The sequence below is a fragment of the Balaenoptera physalus genome (genome assembly GCF_965194825.1).
Source record: "Balaenoptera physalus genome assembly, chromosome: 9".
NCBI classification, from domain to species: Eukaryota; Metazoa; Chordata; class Mammalia; order Artiodactyla; family Balaenopteridae; genus Balaenoptera; species Balaenoptera physalus.
Genome location: NC_138888.1, coordinates 59,506,198 through 59,529,089, shown reverse-complemented (window position 1 = coordinate 59,529,089; position 22,892 = coordinate 59,506,198). Strand labels below are relative to the sequence as shown.

The 22,892-nt window shown below is 39.8% G+C and overlaps 2 protein-coding genes across 7 annotated transcripts in view; both read right to left on the bottom strand.

The window, feature by feature from the left end:
* The window catches only part of FAXC (failed axon connections homolog, metaxin like GST domain containing), a 76,849-nt gene extending 75,712 nt beyond the window's left edge, over window positions 1-1,137 (bottom strand). Inside the window, exon 1 of one of the 2 annotated variants that reach the window (XM_082475326.1) lies at window positions 303-1,137. The gene's annotated coding sequence lies outside the window, so the exon portion shown is untranslated. Of the gene's footprint in view, window positions 1-16; window positions 214-302 lie in introns of those variants that run through there. The other variant, XM_082475325.1, reaches the window with a different exon arrangement.
* COQ3 (coenzyme Q3, methyltransferase) overlaps window positions 1-22,892 on the bottom strand; it is a 35,687-nt gene that overhangs the window by 582 nt on the left and 12,213 nt on the right. The window contains exons 4-9 of one of the 5 annotated variants that reach the window (XM_082475362.1): window positions 20,560-20,659; window positions 17,331-17,573; window positions 13,783-13,942; window positions 12,259-12,453; window positions 4,625-4,723; window positions 3,901-4,079 (exon numbers count right to left, since the gene is read on the bottom strand). In XM_082475362.1, the coding sequence (XP_082331488.1) occupies window positions 4,650-4,723; window positions 12,259-12,453; window positions 13,783-13,942; window positions 17,331-17,573; window positions 20,560-20,659 (772 nt within the window). In that variant the 3' untranslated portion in view covers window positions 3,901-4,079; window positions 4,625-4,649. Of the gene's footprint in view, window positions 1-3,900; window positions 4,080-4,624; window positions 4,724-4,796; window positions 8,709-8,733; window positions 10,883-12,258; window positions 12,454-13,782; window positions 13,943-17,330; window positions 17,574-20,559; window positions 20,660-22,892 lie in introns of those variants that run through there. The other 4 variants (XM_082475361.1, XM_082475363.1, XM_082475360.1 and 1 more) reach the window with 4 other exon arrangements.

The following is a 22,892-nucleotide window of genomic DNA, read 5'->3' as shown; positions in this document are numbered from 1 at the left end:
GGATAAAGTCACCTACCCCGCGCCCTGCCCCCGCCCCGCATCTCCGCGGTCCGGCGGCCTCCGCCCCGGCCGGAGTTGCAGGGCTGGGCGAGCCTGGCGGGCTCCGCGCCTCCAGGCGGCACGGCCGGGAACGGCTCGGTGCGCGAGGGCAGGGCTGCGGACGTGGCTGGAAATGCGGCTCCCCCCGGAGGAAGCTGCAGTCGGGCCCGGATCTCCGTCCCCCACCGCCACCCCCGGCCCGTCCTCCGCCTCCGCTCCAGCCCCTCCCGCAGGCGCGAGAGCGGGGCGCGCGCAGGACTCACCTGCGGCCGCGCGGAGCTCGGGCAGAGACACCGCCCCGCGCGAGCCGGGAACCGGGGCCCGGACAAGGTCGCGAATTACGTTGCTCCGGCCGTCAGGAAAGCGCTGTGTCTTTGCATAACTCATAAAAACACTTATCACATTACACAGTTACCTAAGTCTCGGCAGTGTGCCCACGGAGAGATGTCTGGTTTGATAAATAACAACAAAAATGTACTCTAGAGCGATTTCCCCTCCGACAGACGCAGCCCAAGTCCTAGTCTTTCCCCTTGAAAATCATTATCAGGGAACTCAGGGAATGCGGGGTGTTGTTGTTGTTTTTCCTTTCCTTTTCGGTGCAGAAAATCTGTCAAACGTGGATGTGTGTGTGTGTATGTGATCAATTTTCTTCTCTTTAACTTCATTTTTAAAAGTTTCTACGTACAAAGAACAGGGCTGTGCTTCATACAAGTGTATGATGTACACACACATTTTAGCAAGAGCATGGATAGTTTAAAATCGTTTGAAGGAATTGAAAAAACATTCAAGTGGCGGGGGGGGGGCGGTTATCACTCTTAAGGTGAAAGGATGGATATAAGAAGCCTCCACGCTTTTGCATGAGAGCCGACATTGGAGTGAAGGGGGACACGCCCTTCTACTTCCCCTGCCGCCCCAGCCCCTTAGAGCAGGCAGTGAGGGCGGTCCTACAGCTAATAATGTGGGGCGTGGTGCCAGCCCCCACCAGATAAGGGCAGGGGCCAGCCAGGCTGGCGCCCAAGCACCAGCACTTGAGGGGTCTCAAACACCCCTGCAGACGTTTATGGGACCTCTCAGCAAGAAGCAGAGTGTGCGGTTGGAAGTGAACCTTCCACGAGCAGGTTGCAAGGAGTGGAACCCAAGGGCCTGCTGGAGACACAGAGGTGGTCACCAGACTGTCTTCCGGGGAGAGGGAGCAGGAGGCCGCACAGGATGCAGAGTGGACAGGTTTGGGATCCGAACTAAAGGCCCTGCGCAGAGAGGGGATAAGGAGCAAGGGCACCAGGGATTCTCCATTGTTCTTCCCCCATGGCATCAGCCTATGCTCTCTTTAAATGTTGAGCCAGTATTCAAAGAATATCCGTTTGTACCTAATTATTGGCCTGAGTGTCTAGGTCCAGCCATGAGGACCTAGTGAGATGGTATGAAGACCTGGGGAGCCAGAGTGAGCATCTTTACTCCACCCCTGCCACCACCACCACCAATTCTGAGAGCCTTGGCGTCGTAACCATGACATTAGCTCCAAGCTAGAGGCATCTTGTTATTTTTTTTTTTCAAGAACCTTGTTTTACTAACTATTGAGGTATTACAAGAGAAAAAAAAAAAAGGAAGGGGCTAATATTTATTGAACACCTGTCTGTCTAGTGATGATACATTTTTCAGTAACTCGCCAAAACAATCTGTGTTAAATAACTATTGGCATCCCTATTTCACAAGTGAGAAAACTGAGGCTCAGAGAGGTAAGTTAACAAGCTCAAGTCCCAGAGCTAGGTAATGATAGAGCCAGGATTCAAACCCCATGTGTCCCACACCAGCAGCCCTTTGGGCTTTCCACCACCTACAATGGCTCTCATCCCAGGTACCAGTGCTGGAGTGCTGTCCATGGTATTTCTTCTTTAGGCGATCAGTCTGTGGCTCAGTCTTCTGAACCATGTCTAAATCCAATGACTACAAAGCCTCAAATGCCTGCCTGTTATGCTATCACCTTTTGAGAAAGGTAGATTTAGGCCGTTTCTTACTCAGATATTGCTATGCCTGTGTCATGTCACTCTGCAGCCTGGCCATAATGATATGACAAGGGACAAATAAATCAGTGCTTCCCAAACTTTGTATACGTATCATCTGAGAATCTGCCACAATGATCAAAAGGGACAATTAGATCAGTGTTTCTCAAACATTACTGTGTATGTGAATCACTGGGGATCTTGTTCACATGCAAATTCTGACTCAGGAGTTCTGGGGTGAGGTCTGAGATTCTGCATTTCTAACAAGCTTCCAGGTGAAGCCAGACCACACTTTGATTATCAGTGGTCTAGAACACTAGCTTATGAGGGGCATCAAAAACTCTGCCCCAGAGTGGCATGTACATATATACACTACCCAGTGTAAAATAGCTAGTTAGTGGGAAGCAGCCGCATAGCACAGGGAGTTCAGCTTGGTGCTCTGTGTCCACCCAGAGGGGTGGGATAGGGAGGGTGGGAGGGAGATGCAGGAGGGAGGAGATAAATGTATACATATAGCTGATTCACTTTGTTATAAAGCAAAAACTAACACACTATTGTAAAGCAATTATACTCCAATAAAGATGTTTAAAAGAGAAAAAAAAAAATGAAGCACAAAAAAAAAAAAGAAAATAAAAACAAAAACTCTGCCCCAAAGAGACAGAACCCCATGTGGGATGGTTCCTAACCAACCCAACTAAGTCACCATTCTTGCTGAGTCTGGACACTAGACACACAGATAAAAGGGTTGGGGCAGCAGTAGAATCAGAAATGGAAAGAAAATGAATCAAGACTCAAGAAAAGCAATTAGAACAGAGAATAATGCATATGCGTTATGAGAAGTTGATCTGATGCTCAAGTGATAGGAGCTGAGGGCGGAAGCCACGGGGCAGGAGAAGTGGGGGTAGGGCGTTAGACGGAGAAGAGGGAGAAGACAGAGTATCCTGGGGGAGTAGTGATATCATGGCACCTTTTTTCACGAACCAACACAAAGAGCATAAACAAGTGAATAAAATATTTTATAAGTTTCTTTTGTCCTGGAAAACATTTTCACAAGAATGTTATACTTCATGCTTCAAAATATAGCTTAAGAGATTTAAGATCCTGCTCTTGTAGTAATAAGTGGATGTGGGATTCACTGGTGGCACAGTGGATAAGACTCTGCGCTCCCCATGCAGAGGGCCCGGGTTCGATCCCTGGTCAGGGAACTAGATCCCACATACATGCCACAACTAAGGAGCCCACGTGCTGCAACTAAGGAGCCGGTGAGCTGCAACTAAGGAGCCCTGGAGCCACAACTAAGGAGCCTGCCTGCCGCAACTAAGGAGCCTGCCTCCCATAACTGAGACCCAGAGCAACCAAATAAACAAATAAATACTATAAAAAAATAAAAAAGGTGGATGTGATGTTAGCATTATTGCTGGTTTTATATAATGAAATTTAATGTTATTTTATTAAAATTTCTCTGTATCATTCAAAAAATAAACAGTTTACTTGATAATGTTACCCTGAATTTTACTGTAAAGCTTTCTGCTTTCTTGGCTTGACTTGTGGAGAAGAGATCTAATACTCCCCTACCCAGATATCCAACATTATAGCTGGAAGCTTGTTGTCACCATAAGGTGACTTTGCCTATCTACTTTCTGATCCACTGGACTTGGGCATTTTATTAATCAGTATGCAACACTCAGAAAACATTTCCTGAAGATTGACTTGATGCTGAGAAAAGATATTCAAATAATAACCAGGCTCAGATAAGTGAGGGGCAATTAAGAAGGTGGGTCATGAAAGGGTTTGGAAGATTTTTAGCTTGGGCAGTGCATTAGTGTGCTAGGGCTGCTGTAACAAAGTACCACAGACTGGGTGGCTTAAATAACAGAAATTTATTTCCTCACAGTTCTGGAGGCTAGGTGTCTGAGATCAAGCTGTTGTCAGGATTGATTTCTTCTAAGGCCTCTCTCCTTAGCTTGTTAATGGCCATCTTCTCCCTGTGTCTTTATATGGTCTTTGCTCTGTACGTTTGTGTCCTAATCTCCTCTTTATCTAAGGGCATCAGTCATATTGGATTACAACCACCCTAATGACCTCATTTTACCTTAATTATCCCTTTGAAGGTACTACCTCCAAATACAGTCACATTTTTAGGTACTGCACCATTAGAACTTCAACATATGGATTTTAGGGAGACACAGTTCAGCCCCTAACAGCCTATTGAATGCCTAAGTGGAGATGCCCAATGGCAACAGAATGTGTGGGTTTAGAAAAGAGCTTTGGGCCTGGGAATGAGATAGGTGGGGGTCATTAAAGGGTAGACATGAGAATGTGAGGGTGAATGCTAAGTGAGAAGAGACAGGGGCCAAGGACAGAGCCCTGAGAACACCACAGTTAGCGGATGGCCAGAGGAAGAGAGGACCATCCAGGAAACTGAGAAGGAAAGAGAGGCCAGGAGGGAAGCCGGACAGGTGTAGGGCCACAGAAGCCAAGGGAAGAGGGTGTCTCAAGAAAGTGTGAGATGGGATCAATCGCATCATATGCTCCTAACAAGTCAAGTAAAATAAATTTAGCCCAGCAGCGTAGACATTACTGACCTTGGCAGGTGAGCACTTTCAAGTGTCAGGGGGTCAGAAGCCAGGCTTGAAAAATGAAGGTGGGATAGTAAGTGCAGAAAACACCCACAATGAATTCGGCTGTGAAAGGAGGAAGCAAAGGTTGATCGTCAGAGAGGGTAATAAATATTTCTCCATTCTTTTTAAAAAGGGATCACATGCATTATTTTTAATATTAATACATAAACACAGTACAAAATTCAAAAGCTACAGAGAAGAATGCAATGAAAAGTCAATTTCTACCCAGATATCCCCCCACACACACCAATGTCACCTCCGGATGCACCCTGCTCCTTGCCCCAGATGCTGACCTTCGTGAAGGACAGCAGTGGTTGTGGGTACCCAAGCTGCCGTCGTGGAGCTTGCCTGTGATGGAGATCGGAGGACCGGTGGGGAGTAAGGAAGGGATGACAAACCCTTAGTATCTTTTCCTGCAGAGTTGCCCCATGCTGTGTCTCTCTTCAAGTGGCTCCCTCTGTGGGTTTCAGGAACTAAGTCCACACATTTCTCCTTCAGCCGGAGGGCTGGTAATGGCTTCCTGCTGTTGCTAGGCCTGGGGTTCTGCATTTTTGTAAATAGCCCTTTTATTAAATGGTCCTCAAAATATCCAGTTTGCATGTGCCTTCAGTTTCCTGCTGGGACGCTAAAGGATACAGTCTCCTCCTAACTGTTCCCCAGACCCCTCCCCAGAGACAAATACAACCATCAGCTTCTGTATTTATTCCCAGAGATAGTCTATGCATTATAAAAGCATTTTCTATTTATTTTTAAATTGTATCATTTAACTGCCTGTCCTGCACCTTACTTTCTTTTTTATCTTAAACATAGAACTTCCAAGCTTCTTGATTCTTTTTTTTCTTTCTTTCTTTCTCTTTTCTTCCTTTCTTCCTTCCTTTCTTTCTTTCTTCATAGAACACCACAGATACATATATATATATAGAAGTGGAATTTCTGGGTCAAAAGAGCCATGCATTGTAATTGTGATAGATGTTGCCATATTGCTCTCCATAAAGAGCAATACACTCTCCATAGTTTTGAAAGTGTCTCTTTTCTCATACGTAGCCTACACACATATTCTTAAGTATTTTGATCCTTCCTAATTGTCAATGAGAAAGCAGTATCTCATTGTAGTTTTAAATTTGTGTTTCTTATTACGTGTGAGGTTGAGTACATTTTTTTGAAAGATGCATTTGTATTGACTTTTCTATGAGCTGTTCATTTTTTTCACTGGGTTATTAGTATTTTTCATTGATTTATATGAGGTCCTAATTGAGAAAGAGAATTCTTTTTCTGTAAATTAGTTTGCAAATATTTTCCCCAGCTTGCTATTTTTCAATTGTTTCTTCTATGGCTTCTTGGTTTTCTATCATAGTTTCAAGGAGGCCTTCTCCTCTGAGTGGGATGTTCCAATCTATGGCTTCAGATGTTCTTAGGTAACCTCAAGTGCTGACCATAAAGGTACGGTAGAAGCCTCTAGAGACAAGGTTCTGTTGCTGATGAGGTAGTGCACAAACCATCCACATAGACGTTGGAGTTACTCAGGAAGCTGGGAGGACTTAGATAAGAACAAAGACACTGTGATTGAGGGGAGTGGCCAGAAGTGGAGTTTGGCAATAAACGGGGAGTAGAGGATAGGAGAGCTAGACTTGAGGCTTGGAGACATGAGAGCTTTTATTCAAGAGTAATGGCAGTAATGGCAGTGGTCCAGTGGCTAAGACTCCTCGCTCCCAATGCACGGGGGCCCATGTTCGATCCCTGGTCAAGGAACTACACCCCCACATGCACAACTGAGAGTTCGCATGCTGCAACTAAAGATCCCACACGCCGCAACTAAGACCTGGCACAGCCAAATAAATGAATAAATATTAAAAAAAAAAAAAAGTAGTGGCAGTGGGACGTCCCTGGTGGTCCAGCGGTTAAGACTCCGCACTCCCAATGCAGGGTGTGCGGGTTTAATCCCTGGTCAGGGAACCAGGTGCCACATGCCACATGGCGGGGCCTAAAATAAATAAATAAATTTGAAACAGTATATTTATAAAACCTCATATGTAGTATGAGTCCACCTCTGTAAAAGAATTTTTAAAAAGCAGAAAAAAAAAAAAAGAATAATGGCAGTGAGCGAAAAGGACTCAAATCCCATCTCACAACTCTGAGGTTCATAGACAATATGAAACTTCCTCTCAGAATGGCTGCAGGTGAAACCGTATCCTCAGAGGAAAGCCAGGTTTCAGTTAAGGTAGAAAGTAAAGGAAACTTCAATGCAGACTTGAGAAGTAGGGTAGTTGATAAATCATGAACTGGTGCTTATAGAGGTCACAGCAGAAAAAGTGTAGAAGGGAGAAGTGGGAGGTTGAGTCAGGAAAGACAAATTCAAGAAACAGTCTTAGGGAGAGATTATAGAAAAGAATCAGTGTGGGTGTCTGAATCTTGGGCAACGACTAGGGATTGCAGGGATCCTTATCAGGCTACAAGAGTGTCAAAAACATTTGGCCCCAGCAGGTCTGTGGAGTACCAGTCACCTGGGCCTGAACTGATTGATCTCAGAGGAAGATGTCATCTCAAGAGCACAGAGAGATTTGCCTCTGGAAGAATTAAGGTTCAGCATCCATTGATTGGTTCTCAGGGAAAAATGAGAGCAAAACTGCCAGGTCTGTGGGTGCTCAGGTAAACAAGCAGAGGCCTGAGAGCGCAAAGCCCTCGTTACTATGTGGTGAGTCTGGGTGCTACCTGGTGGTGTGTGTGAGGATGGGGGCAGATGGGGATGAGGAGGAGAGCTGCTGGGATATCCCACTGCATAAGGCAGTTCCCTTAGGCTCTTTGATAACATTGGGTTGCATATTTCTCATTCATCCATCCACCTAGCCAGCTACCTAGGTGGCTAATCCAACTGTTTATCTCTATTTAAAATCAATCTTCTGGGAATTCCCTGGCGGTCCAGTGGTTAGGACTCTGTGCTTTCACTGCCAAGGGCGTGACCAAAAAATAAATAAATACATAAATAATAAAATCAATCCTTTTTTTTTAATGAGTTGAAATTCCTTAAACGTTGCATAAATCTGATTGTTAATTAATCTAGACTGGCCTTCTACCATCCCATCCTGACAAAACTAAGTCTAAAAACAGAATCCCAGACTGTCTCTTCAATTTAATATCAAAAGAATGACCAAAAAGAGGCAATTTAAATCATGATCCAGTTTTCACCTTTCACAGCTATTGACAGCCTTCATGTTCACTTTTACAAAGTATAAGCAGAAGACAGAGTGACCATATTTCTCTTTTCCTGACATATCCTGTCAAGTAAAGACTATATTTCCCTACTGCAGTATTTTAACTATAGTCACCTTTAACCTTTTTTGGGGGTCATGAAACTTTTGAGACTCTGAGGAAAGCTATGGGACATTCTCGGCAGAAAAATACACACACACGCAAAATTTTGTTCCCTATTTCAGGGGGCTCCTAGAACCTTAGAAGCCTGTATCAGGACCCCAGATACAGAGCCTGTTTTAGAGTCGGAAAGACAAGTGCAGATCTTACATGATGTCAGTGACTTTATGTCCGTTGGGTCCCACCTGTCAACAGGAAACAAAGATTCAAATCTATCAGAGTGGAAACATCTCATGTCCATATTTACTTTGTAACTCTCCAACCCCATTCTCAGTTCTGTTCACATCATCTTGAGAACATATTTTCTTCCTGTGGCTCCAACTGGTGCCTTTTAGTTCCTAGACAGTGGCTCATTTATATGTGCTGCATCCTTTTCTTGCTGGGATACAAGAGGTTTATTGATCTCACAATAAATTCTTTTGCTTGATTTTCATGCAAACCATCAGTGTCAGGATTTTTGGCTTTTTTTTTTTTTTTTGATACAGAGAAGACTTGCATGTCTTTTGCATGTCATTAGTAATAGTCAAGTAAGAATCTTCCTTCTAATAGAGTCACACTGTAAGTTAATAAAAGCAATTATGTGTTGACTGTTCTAACACTTTCATTTGGTTTCGTTTCCGATTTTATTTCTCCATTGACATTTTCTTAGGATTCGTAGATTTTTGGATCAATGTCTGTAAGCCTGTAATTATACAAATATGTTTTACAGAATTGCAGGGACCTTGCCAATCCAGGTTTAAAAAATATTTCCAGTAAGTGTGACTTCTTCCTATGCCTCGTTACCGAGCAGTCTCTCTAAATCTTTACTTGATGCCTCTCAATATCGTGTATTCCAGGTCAACGGTAGCACAGAAGCCCTTGTGAGTGTCCCTAGCACACATCAAAAAGACATTTCAAATGATGTCAAAATTTTTTACTTTTTTGCTTGACTGAGATTCTTTTGTTGTGTAGTGCTTGAATTCAATACTTCTCTTCAATTTATAATTAATACAATAGTAAAACCTGTAACTATAATAGAAAGTAAGGCTATAATTTTATTTGGGGTCTTTAAAGCATTTTATTAAGTTGCCATCAGTAGCATGTAATTGTTTTAGTCATAGAAAGGCAATGAAGCCCTAAGAGAACTGAGGCAAATAGCCCAGACTCTAGATTTTGTGATGCTGTTTGATTTAAATGCTTTTGAAGGTGCTACCTTGCATACAGACAATTCAAATAAGTGATAATAATCCAGTTGTGTGTGGTTATGCTACCACGACGACCATATGATGGCACAGATACTAGGTACAAGTATCAAAGTGGTGATGTGCACAAGCTCAGCAATCAGACTGCCTGGGTCTGCATCTTACTACTTGTGTGAGGCTGAATACATTTAACGTCTCTGTGAAATGGAGTAGATGGTAGTCCCTACCTCATGGGGCTATTACTGAATCATACTGAATTTCCATCACTTAACAATGTATATTTTTAATAACTGAAAGTTCGGGTGTTCTTTCTAAAATAAATGCCCTTTGTTTGGGGGCTGCTTTTTAATCAATTTCATTACACAGTCCTTAGATTAATCGTTTTTTTTTAAACTTTTTAATTTATTTTTGGCTGCACTGGGTTTTCGTTGCTGCGCACGGGCTTTCTCTAGTTGCGGTGAGCAGGGGCTACTCTTCGTTTTGGGGAAGAACTTCTCATTTCAATGGCTTCTCTTGTTGCGGAGCACGGGCTCTAGGTTTGCCGGCTTTTGTAGTTGCGGCACACGGGCTCTAGAGCGCAGGCTCAGTAGTTGTGGCGCACGGGCTTAGTTGTTCCACGGCCTGTGGGATCTTTCTGGACCAGGGATCGAACCCACCTCCCCTGCATCGGCAGGAGGATTCTTAACCACTGTGCCACCAGGAAAGTCCCTGTACAATATATCCTTGTAGCTTATTTTATTCATAGTAGTTTGTTATCTCTTATATCTTGCCCCTTCACCTTATCTTTCTGTCTTATTTCACTTAGCATCTAAGACCCTCCAACAATATCCATGTTGTTGCAAATGGCAAAATTTCATTCTTTTTTATGGCTGAGTAGTATTCCATTGTGTGTGTGTGTGTGTGTGTGTGTGTGTGTGTGTGTGTGTGTGTGTGTGTGTGTTAGGGTGGCAAAAAAAAAAAACTGTTCGGGTGGAAAAACCTGAACGAACTTTTTGCCCAACCCAATATATATATATAAATAACATCTTCTTTATCCATTCATCTGTTGATGGACAATTAGGTTGCTTCCATATCTTGGCAATTGTAAAATTGTGGTGCACGTATCTTTTTGAATTAGTGTTTTTGTTTTTGTTTTTTTTGGATAAATACTCAGGAGTGGAATTGCTGGGTCATATGGTAGTTCTATTTTTAGTTTTTTGAGGAATCTCCATACTGTTTTTTGTAGTGGCTGCACCAATTCACATTCCCACCAACAGTGTACAAGGGTTCTCTTTTGTCCACATCCTTGCCAACACTTGTTATTTGTAGACTTTTTGATGATAGCCATTCTGACAGATGGGGGTTGATACCTCATTGTGGTTTTGATTTGCATTTCCCTGATGATTAGTGATGTTGAGCATCTTTTCATGTGCCTATTGGCCATCTGTATATCTTCTTTGGAAAAATGTCTATTCAGGTCATCTGTCTATCTTTTAATCTGGTTGTTTTTTTGATGTTGAGTTGTATGAGCTGTTTATATATTTTGGATATTAACCCCTTATCAATCATATCATTTGCAAATACTTTTCCCATTCAGTAGGTTGTCTTTTTGTTTTGTTGTTGGTTTTCTTTGCTGTGCAAAAGTTTTTAAGTTTAATTGGGTTCCATTCATTTATTTTTGCTTTTGTTTCCTTTGCTTTAGGAGATCAAAAAAAAAAAAAAAATACATTGCTACAATTTATGTCAAAGAGTATTCCACCTATATTTTCTTCTAAGAGTTTTATGGTTTCTGGTTTTCCATTTAGATTAATTTCTAATACCAACACTTTTTTTTTTTTCCAACAGATAGAATGAAGAAGCTTTGCTTTGGTAACAAAACTACTAGAATTCAGACTAAGAATAAAACTTTTAAATGAAACCCAGTGGGAACTCCTGATTTTTAGTGTCCTAATTAGACATTAGCAACTGAAGTTAAAATTTCTTTTAACCCTTTAAATTTCAGTTTCCTCCCTGGAATGCCACTGAGAACAAGCAAATGATAAGCTAAGATGGTTGGGAATTGTTTGCCTGGTGAGCCCAATCCAACAGGCACTGACAAAGAAATATAGAAAGCTTATGAGCTTAAAAGTGAGAAAGGTTGGGGAATTCCCTGGTGGTCCAGTGGGGTGCAGCCAAAAAAAAAAAAAAAAAAAAAACGGTGAGAAAGGCTAGAAAGTAAAAGCTGACTTTCTATATGAGTCACAGGCGTTCAATCTATATTTCTCATATTTGGTCAACACCCTCTATCAAAGTCATTATACATTCTGGACTTTCAGAAAAAGCCAAAAAATCACATACTTCAAGAGGCGTGAAAGTATATTTCAAGTCAGTCCCTCTAATTACAAAATGTTAGCCAAAAAAGAAAATTTCCATAACTAAACTCTTAAATTGAGTTCAAAAATCTTTTCTACTTAAAAAAAAAGGCACCACAAAACATTTATAGAACTGTACAGAGAAAAATGTCCAACATAATCTGAAATTCTTGATTCTAATGTTTGACCAAACCCAGTATATATTTAACAATCAATTTGCTTTCCAAAAACCAAAATTTAAAGGAAAAAAGACATTTTATCTTCCTAAATATAACTGGTATAAAATAAAACCAGTCAGAAGCATAACTGCCTTTAACTAAAACCAAATAAAGAAGAACCTAGATGATACAAATTTACTTAAATTAAAACATTACAGTATATATGTATGTGCATACGTGCGGGAAAAATATATAATCTGTAAGATGAAGTGAAATATGTATACCCTATTTATATAACAAAGGCTGAGAAACTTAAACTCCTAGATCACATAATACCTCATCAAAACTTTTTTTAATCCATAGACTAATCCCTTGAAGGTAGCTATTAGATGAAACAACAAAAGCTTTTATCTAAGGTTTTAGCCCTTTCTATTGACTCTTTTCTTTAGGATCCTGTCTCAAAAGACAAATGGTATATTTTGTGTATTTGTAAACATCAGACTTTCAAGCCATTTTACTACAGTCCTTAGAAACAATTCATTTCTTCAGCTCTTCATGCACACCTGAGTTGGTGGAGGTTTCAGTTCGGAGCTCTTCTGTTTCCTCCTTTAAAGCAAACTCGGCAGGAGCTGGGTGTTCCTGGATGCTGGATTTCACGGCATGAGCTGCATAATTAAGGCTGGTGTTTTCACTCCAATGCCAGTAACCTGAGAAGGGGTTGTAGAGCATTCCTGCCACAGTTTGAACTGACAGACCGTCTGAGAAAAAAAATATCAGACAGAGCATATTTAATAAATATTTACCTTCCACATGCCAAGAGTCTCATGCAACTCTCCAAATTAAAAAAGGATTCCTAACTCAATAGGCACAAATACTTTGTAGCCATGTACAGCTCATTCTTTACTGCAGCAGAACATAAACTCTAGCATGGTATTTGGAATTTGGTAAGTACTCAATAAATGTTAGCTGTTTTTAGAAAATACCTGCCAACAACTGACTGTTCCAATCATCTTTAAAATATTTTTTCTACTTTATTTTCAACAAAGTTACTTGCAGAGAAGAAATTACCACATTTCATTGGACAGATAATATTATTCCAAGTAAAATCAAGTTTATTGATATACTGTTATATGAACAAAAAGCATGAGACACACAGGAGCCTAAGAGGAATACCAAATGCCAAATAAATGAACTGACAAGTGTTATTACTTGACAGGAATTCAACAGGTAAATCAAGTGCTCACGAGGTGTAAAGCAGAGCTAGGCATTGTGGGGAGCACAAAAAGGAGACAGTCTTGCCTTCAAGCCAGAAAGAGGCTAAGAACACTAAAATAGGGGCTTCCCTGGTGGCGCAGTCGTTGAGAATCTGCCTGCTAATGCAGGGGACACGGGTTTGAGCCCTGGTCTGGGAAGATCCCACATGCCGCGGAGCAACTAGGCCCATGAACCACAACTACGGAGCCTGCGAGTCTGGAGCCTGTGCTCCGCAACAAGAGAGGCCGCAATGGTGAGAGGCCCGCGCACCGCGATGAACAGTGGCCCCCGCTTGCCACAACTAGAGAAAGCCCTCGCACAGAAACGAAGACCCAACACAGCCAAAAATAAATAAATAAATTTTAAAAAAAAGAACACTAAAATAACTGTACTATAAGGCATGCTATAACTAGCATAAAACAGTACATAAAAAGTGACAAGGAAGTTCAAAATATATCTGACTATGAAGGAATCAGGAAAAGTAATACGTAAAATAAGCTGATTCAAGCATGGCCTCAATAGGACAAACTGAGGATGTGTAACTAAAAGACATTTGTACCTTATCCTTAAACAGGTGAGGACTAAACAGCCAAAAAGTATTCATTGATCACCTATGATTTGCTTGGCCCTGGGTTAGGTGCCACAGGTGAGAGAAAAGTGGATGTAATACTTAATCCTAACTTCAAGGCGTTTATGATCTAGTTGAGGAGAGAAAACCAACATCCAAAGAATAGTGGCCTATTTCATTAAGTGCTAGGTTATGTGATTAATAATTATAGGCACATTAAAAGTTCAGTTAGGCCTTGGAAATTGGAAAAAATTTTAATACTTACTTGATTCCAGAATGCTCTCTAGCTTTTCAGGTGAAACAAACTTCTCCCATGTATGAGTACCTTTTGGTACAATACCTGCAATCTGCTCTGAAAAAACAATTCCCAAGGCATAGGACAGCTGTGTTTTGTTGATTGTAGTAATGAATAAAGAACCACCGGGCTAAAAAAAAATATGGGTAGAAGTAAAATTTTAAATGTTAGGAGTATCAGTTAGATAAAGGCTTGGCTTCCCCCACCCTCCTCCTTCCTTCCAAACAATTTAAGTGCAGTTAAGATACACAAGTATGGGGACTTCCCTGGGGGTCCAGTGGTTAAGACTCTGTGCTCCCAGTGCAGGGGGCACAGGTTCGATCCCTGGTTGGGGAACTAAGATCCCACACCGCGCGGCCAAAAAAAAACAAAAAAAAACAGAAACAAAACACAAACCCACAAGTGTGAATAAAATATAATCTACCAAAATAGTGGGTTTTTTTCTCTCGGGAAGTTCATTGTTATGGGCAGTCCACTACAGATGCGCGTACTGAATTTATGCAACAGTGCTTACAACTAACTCCTAAAATCATACATTACTATGATTTATGTTTATATTATATACATTCTTTTGTACATATCAAATAAGTTATAATAAAAATATAGAAATGAGATCCGGCTGCTCTTCCTTGTTACATGTTCACATTGATGTCTTAATGTGTCAACACTGCTTTCTTTTTGGGTGCCGAGCCTGCCTAACTTGTTTGGTACAGCGCACACTGCCCTATGGTTTGTGCAGGCTGGCAAGGCCAATAAGTGTCCTCCGACAAAAGCCTTAATGATTAAGGTATGAAAGTGTTTTGTTTTGTTTTGATTTCATTAGTATAAAGAATATAAAGAGATCAAGATAAGAACTTCAGTGAATGCAAACCACTTACAGGATTGTTTAGTCTGCCATTTTTTAGTGACTATATTTATAGTGTTTCCTGTATCTACTCCCACAAATGGCAAGAACATTAATGTCTCTTCCACACATTCTCATTAGCACCTGATGGAAATAAAATGCCAAAGACCCCTTCCAAAATAATCATATTAAGATATATATGTATGAAAATATCTCAAATACCACACTAAACCAAAAATAAAAAATGATAAGAGAAGGCCCTGAAATATTGGGATGTGCCCTTAAAACTAAAATATCACACACTACTTCATTACACATTATAACTTTTCTCTGTAAAACTCTAGTGTTCTAAAATATCTCATTAAAAATCACTTATGTGTCAATTGTATCTCAGTAGAGCTAAGGGAAAAATTACTTATAAATATCTAATCTGTGTTTCATAAAATCTTACTCTAAGGAAATAGTGATGAGCATTGGTCATTTTTTTTTTTAAATAGGCTTTCCATTAAAGCAAAAATTAGTTTTAAATTCCACGATGCCAGTATCCCTAATATATGTGAGAACTTCCATCCATACACACTGACTGAGACACTACACAAAAAGAAATAATTAAGGAATTTTCCTTGGAAAATAGGAGGTACACCTAATAAAATTTGTTTAAGAGGAAACACCACCAAGAAACTATACAGGGCTTCCCTGGTGGCGCAGTGGTTGAGAATCCGCCTGCCAATGCAGGGGGCACGGGTTCGAGCCCTGGTCTGGGAAGATTCCCACATGCCGCGGAGCAACTGGGCCCGTGAGCCACAATACTGAGCCTGCGCGTCTGGAGCCTGCGTTCCACAGCAAGAGAGGCCGCGATAGTAAGAGGCCCGCGCACCACGATGAAGAGTGGCCCCCACTCGCCTTAACGAGAGAAAGCCCTCGCAGAGAAATGAAGACCCAACACAGCCATAAATAAAATAAATAAATAAATAAAATTAAAAACAACAAAATACACATTAAAAAAAAAAAACCTATATACATTGAAGGAGACTACGGAGACATGGCAACTAAATGCAATATGGAATACTGGATTGGATCCTGCAACAGAAAAATGACATTAGTGGAAACACTAATAAAATTTAACAGGGTCTGTAGTGTAGTTAATAGTATAATGTCAACTAATTTTGTAGTTTTGAGAAATATACCATGGGCTACATACAGGGCTAGGAGTACCGTGAGGCAAGTGAAGTACTGAGGGCACAAAATCCAAGGAGGCACTCACTCTCTGGGGCATGCAAATGCAGGACTGGCGCAGAATAGCGAGTGCCGCCTTTGACTTTCTGCCACACCTGCCTCACCCCAGTTCCTACCCTTATTATGTAGAATGTTAACAGTAGGGGAGACTGGGTGAAGGGCACCCTTCACCACCCTTCACAGTGGGAACACTGTGTACTATCTTTCCAACTCTTCTATAAATCTAAAATTATTTTAAAACAAAAACTATTTTTTAAAACCTCTATTTAGATAAAGGCTAAGCATTTAATTCCTTTAGCTCTTGACCTTAGGGAGTTACCTCTTGAATACATAAACAACAGAGTTGATATAGTAATAATAATAATAATACTTTGGAAATATTTATTAAAAGAAAATTTGGAACCACCTTCAGAGGACTGTGTCAAATTATATAAGCATAATAATGTAGGGACTTCCCTGGTGGCGCAGTGGTTAAGAATCCGCCTGCCAATGCAGGGGACATGGGTTCGAGCCCTGGTCCAGGAAGATCGCACATGCCACTGAGCAGCTAAGCCCATGCACCATAACTACTGAGGCTGCACTCTAGAGCCGGCGAGCCACAACTACTGAGCCCGAGAGCCACAACTACTGAAGCCCACACACCTAGAGCCCGTGCTCCACAACAAAGCCACCACAATGAGAAGCCTGAGCACTGCAGCGAAGGGTAGCCCCCGCTCGCTGCAACTAGAGAAAGCCCGCGCACAGCAACTAAGACCCAACACAGCCAAAAATAAAATAAATAAATTTATAAAAAAAGATAATAATATAATGGAGAGAACCAGACTTCAAATAAAAAGAGGTAGCCTTAAGCCCTACTTAAGTGCCTAGTGACCTTTGACTTAGAGACCATGTGACCTTTGACACCTCTCAGATTCTGATCTTCATTGGGTCAAAGGAAGTCACAATGCCTGCCTTACCTTCCTCACCTGGTTGTAGGTAAGATCTGATGAGATCATTTGTATGAAATATTCTTTTATAAGCTGATAACTGTTACACATATCACATATACAGAGTGACTTAACAAATGCTGGCTAACCAATTTATGCTAATAATGGTTTTTTATTTTTAAGTATTAATCCAAGTCAATTTCTTAGTAATTGTCATTCAGTGCCTATTAGGTAATTAATCCAGACTATACCAAAGAAAAATACCACTATAAATCTATTGTTTGTATTACACTGTTCAGCACCAACATTTTTCAAGATCCCTGGACATCAAGATACTGGATGTGGAAAACCCCAGATATTGAGGGCAGGCTGAGAGGCAGAAGTAATCTCCAGTAAAGATGCTGTCCCCTCATCCTGTCTTCCTGGTTTCAAGTATTATAAAACATTTATTGCTATGGATACATACACAAACTCAAAAGAAAAAACAAATAAGTAAACTCTGTAAGTCTTACTTTTAACACTTGACAGCAGCACTGTATAAACGTTTCTAGATCAATCACATGTTCTACAACTTCAGAAGCTACGACAGCATCAAATGTTTCTGCAGTTTCTTCCACAATCTTTTCCAGGGAACACGCTCTGTACTCTATCCTCTTATCCAGGACTGGGTCAAATGATCTATGGTGCTGTGCTGTTTTAATGTTCTCATCCACAGGATCAATTCCAATAACTGAAGCCCCAAGCCGCCCTAGAGGCTAATGGCATAAGAAATCATTACCCTCGAAGAAAATAGAACACATGTTAGCAATAAAAAGCTTCTCAAAAAGGAGACAAGATTAGGCACGAGGTGATAATTGTTGGAGATCATTTATGGGTACACAAAAGTTCAATATACCATTTTCTCTAGTTTGTACATGTTTGATAATTTCCATAATAAAAAGCTTAAAAGTGAGAACAATAATCACAACAACAACAAAACTTATCAAGAACTGCTTAAGAATAGTGAGGAAATTTTTGTCTACATTCTCTAGATATATTTACAGGCACACAGCACAGTATTAACATACTTAAAGTGCAATAAATGTAACATGTCATTGTAAAAAGAGCAAAATTTTCTAATACTCAAATTCTCTAAAGCACATTTTTTTCTCCATAGTTTCTCTTGTGAATGACTAAAAACGATTCTTAGTAGCTAATTCTTCTTTCAGTCACTTCCCATGACATGCCCGAGTTTTTAAACACAGCCTTTATTTTGATCAAAACTGCATAGCATTTATTTTATAACTCTTTAGTTAATAAGTTAAAAGTATAAATCAAATTATTTTAACTTTAGAGACACAGATCTGTAATAATACACGGAGAAGATCATAGAACACATACAGTAAAACTGTACTAATTTACAATTTGATACACCTCATATTCTTGATTCTAAGGGATGTATTTTCACATATTTTACATTTCCTGAAATTTTATAATTGATGTCAAGAGAAACCAGCGCACTGCCATATGAAGAACACATTTTCTGTGCATATAGAAACTTAGCTATGTATCAAAGGCCTCTGTTATCCTCACTGTCAACTCGGCTGTTATGACCTTGACAGTAACACACACCATTGTATCTTCACTTACATTTGTATCCTATACTGTTTGCTTAAAATATCTTTCAAGCAAAGATTATGATGTAGCATTTAAACAAAAAGTTATTGTGTTGATAGGAGATTACAAAATAGAACTGTAGGGCATAAATATTCTGTCAGCTAAAGCAAGTATTGTTCACAGGGAGAAGTACGCTAGAGCACCTAAGAAGGGGAGAGCCCCCAAAGCAGGCAAAATTCTGTTACATTTTGATACTGAAGCAAGTGCAAAAGGACAGCTTATCAGTGCATTTAAACCAGCGGAAATTGCCTAATATCTTGGGAGAGAAGAGACAACAAAATTTCCAAAGCTATTCAAATGACCAGTGCTTTTTTTTTAATTGAAGTATAGTTGATTTACAATATTATATTAGTTTCAGGTGTACACCACAGTAATTCAATACTTTTATAGATTATACTCCATTTAAAGTTATTAGAAAATAATGGCTATATTTCCCTGTGCTGTACAATATATCCTTGTTGCTTATTTATTTTATGCATAGTAGTTTGTACCTCTTAATCCTCCTACCCATATCTTGCCCCTGTCCCCTTCCTTCTCCCCACTGGCAACCACTGGTTTGTTCTCTGTATCTGTGAATCTGTTTCTGTTTTGTTATATTCATTTGTTTGCTTTATTTTTAAGATTCCATACATAAGTGATAACATACAGTATTTGTCTTTGTCTGACTTATTTTACTAAGTGTAATACCTTCTAGGTCCATCAACATTGTTGCAAATGGCAAAATTTTCATTCTTTTTTATGGCTATTATTCCATTGTGTGTGTGTGTGTGTGTGTCACATCTTCTTTATCCATTCATCTGTTGATGGACACTTAGGCTGCTTCCACATCTTGGCTCTTGTAAATAGTGCTGCTATGAACATTGGGGTGCGTGTATCTTTTCGAATTAGTTTTTTTGTTTTCTTCGGATGTATACCCAGGAATGGAACTGCTCAGTCATATGGTAGTTCTATTTTTAGTTTTCTGAGGAACCTCCATACTGTTTCCTGTAGTGGCTGCACCAGTTTACATTCCCACCAACAGTGTACTAGGGTTCTGTTTTCTCCACATCGTCATCAGCATTTGTTATTTGTAGACTTTTTCATGATAGCCATTCTGACTGGTGTGAGGTGATATCTAATTGTGGTTTTGATATGCCTTTCTCTGATGATTAGCAATGTTGAGCATCTTTTCATGTGCCTATTGGCCATCTGTATATCTTCTTTAGAAAAATGTCCACTCAGGTCTTCTGCTCGTTTTTTAACCTGGTTGTTTGTTTTTTGACCTGGTTGTTTGTTTTTTGATGTTGAGTTGTCTGAGCTGTTTATATATTTTGGATATTAACCCCTTATCAATCATATCATTTGCAAATACTTTCTCCCATTTAGTAGGTTATCTTTTTGTTCTGATGATGGCTTCCTTTGTTGTGAAAAAGCTTTTAAGTTTAATTAGGTCCTATTTATTTATTTTTACCAGTGCCCCATTTTTGTGTAAAAAAAAAAAAATTCCTCACTATAATTTTCTGAAATACTTATATATTTTTAAGAAAGTAAAAAGCATGTACTAGTTTATAATCATAAAAATATTAAAAACAACATTATATACTTCCTGTTTTAAAAATGAACAATATTATTTGTTAAAAGGATAAAAGAGGCATAAGCCCACTTTTTCCCAATTTTTTTTTTTCCCAGTTAAAAATGCCAGGAAAGTTTGGGCTTCCCTGGTGGCGCAGTGGTTAAGAATCTGCCTGCCAATGCAGGGGACACAGGTTCGAGCCCGGGTCCGGGAAGATCCCACATGTCACGGAGCAACTAAACCCGTGCACCACAACTACTGAGCCTGCGCTCTACAGCCCGAGAGCCACAACTACTGAGTCCGCATGCCACAACTACTGAAGCCTGTGCACCTAGAGGCCAAGCTCCGCAACAAAAGAATCCACTGCAATGAGAAGCCCGCGCACCGCGATGAAGAGTGGCCCCCGCTCGCCGCAACTACAGAAAGCCCGCACAGCAACGAAGACCCAACACAGCCATAAATAAATAAATAAATAAATAAATATAAAGTTCCCTTTAAAAAGAAAAATGCCAGGAAAGTTGTAAATCACTTACCTCCGTTAACAATCCACCACCACAGCCAACATCAAGAATCTTCATCCCAGACAAAGGTTTTCCTGGTTGGTGATCAGCAACTGTTTTTAAAAGATTGTCTCTTTTAAAAAAATTCAAAATATATAAAAACAAATCATTAATTTTATCAATAAAGTCTTAAAAGTGCATTATTTTCAAAGAAATATTAAACTCTCTTTTTAAATAGACTTGATTTTGGGGGTAAAAAAACTTTTATTTTCAGCATAAAATGACATTATGCTTAATTTATAAGATATTTTTAGTAATCAGAAGCAGGAGGTTTAAAGTAAAGTTCTTGAAATAATCTAGTAATAATTATGACTTAACTATTACTTTAGTAATAATCTAAAGAAAAACTTTAAAAACAATCTAGTTTAGATTAACCTAATTTTATTCACTTGAGATATCATGTCACCTGAGGTATTATTAGCTATGTTGCTAGTACTTGCTAGACCCATTTCATATCAGCAACAAATAGGTTATTTTACAGGGTTTAATAGAAGCAGACTGGAGATCTATATTTTCAGACTTTGCCTATATTCCCTTCTAAATTGAGTCACTTTTCATCTTCTAAGTTAATGGTGTTTTCATGATCATGTAAACAGGCATCCAAATCAAGTAAACTTAATTCTAAGATAATCATAGCAATATTTTACCACATACACAAATGTAAGCACACACACATACACACCCATATACACACACAGATATATATAGCTAACAGTATCGTAAACTAAACTTTTAAGTTGGACTACATACAAATTCTAATTATACTTATATTAAAATAAATGTCATATATAATAAGGACATCTTAGGAAATCTTTTATTGCTATTCAAATTAATTGACTTCTAAGAAAAACCTAGATAGTGGTTAAGTAGATAATTTCAGAACATTATAATATACAGAAAGGACACATTTCAAATGAAATCCAATCCATTCTTCACACATTGGCCAAAATGACTTCTTTATATCATAGTTTAGATAACATTGCTCCCTTTCAATGGTTTTAATTATGATCAGAATAAAATCTAAGCTTCTAACCATAATTTGTACTGCCCTGGATGGTCTTTTTTAGTGTGATGTCTAACTAGTAGTGTCACATTAGTTGGAATAGAGTAGCTCTCAAGCTGAGCACGCATCAGAATCACCTGGAAGGAAGACACAGGCTGCTGACCCCCCAGAGCAGTAGGTCCAGTGTGAGACCTGAGGATTTTGTATTTCTATCAAGATCGCAGGTGATACTGATGTTGCTATAGTCCAGGCCTAACCTTGAGAACCACTGATCTAGCCTAACAGAACGACATTTCTGCTTTTCTCTGCCTTAGTGTTTCAATGATCCACTAATTCAGTGGTTATAAGAATGCGTCGATATTCTCCTTTTTGCTGCACTGATAAAACCAGCAAAAACCAATCAGGAAGTTCCTTGAGGGCAGTCTGAATCTGATATTCTGTGTCTGTCACAGTGCCTTGCCCATGTCAGCTGCTCAAAAATGTTTAATAAATAAATAAATAAATGGGCAGAAGAATGAATGAACAATTGACAAGTGGAGTCTTGATAAGTGGAGTCTGATGAACCCTTGCCTTTATCTCCCATGGCAAACTCTAAGTTCCTGAAGCACACGGACTGTGTTTTGAATGATGAATATCTCAGTAGCTTTTACAGATTCTAGCCCCCAAGCTCTGTACAAGGTAAGTTCTCAAAAAAATATTTGTTGAATTGAACCTTCTCAGTACTATTCCCTTTATCAGAACTGCCTAAAGGCCAAAGATGCTATAAAATGACCTTGATGCCATAGGACCCTAATTCCTTTTCATATGGATTTAATTCTAATTAACTTGATAATATCCAAAAATACTTCAAGTTAATTTATGAAACAGTGTAGAACTCGAGTGATGCTATTAAAAAATTAATAGTTTCGGGACTTCCCTGGTGGGACAGTGGTCAAGAATCCGCCTGCCAGAGCAGGGGACATGGGTTCGAACCCTGGTCCGGGAAGATCTCACATGCCGCGGAGCAACTAAGCCTGTGCGCCACAACTAATGAGCCTGCGCTCTAGAGCCGGTGAGCCACAACTACTGAACCCACACGCCTAGAGCCTGTGCTCCGCAACAAGAGAGGCCACGGTAATGAGAAGCCTGTGCACTGCAATGAAGAGTAGCCCCTGCTCGTCACAACTGGAGAAAGCCCATGTGCAGCAACGAAGACCCAACGCAGCCAAAAATAAATAAATAAAATAAATTTTTAAAAATATTTTTTAAAAAATTAATAGTATCAAACAATGGACATTGAAGAGAATCTCCCTAATTTCTAAAG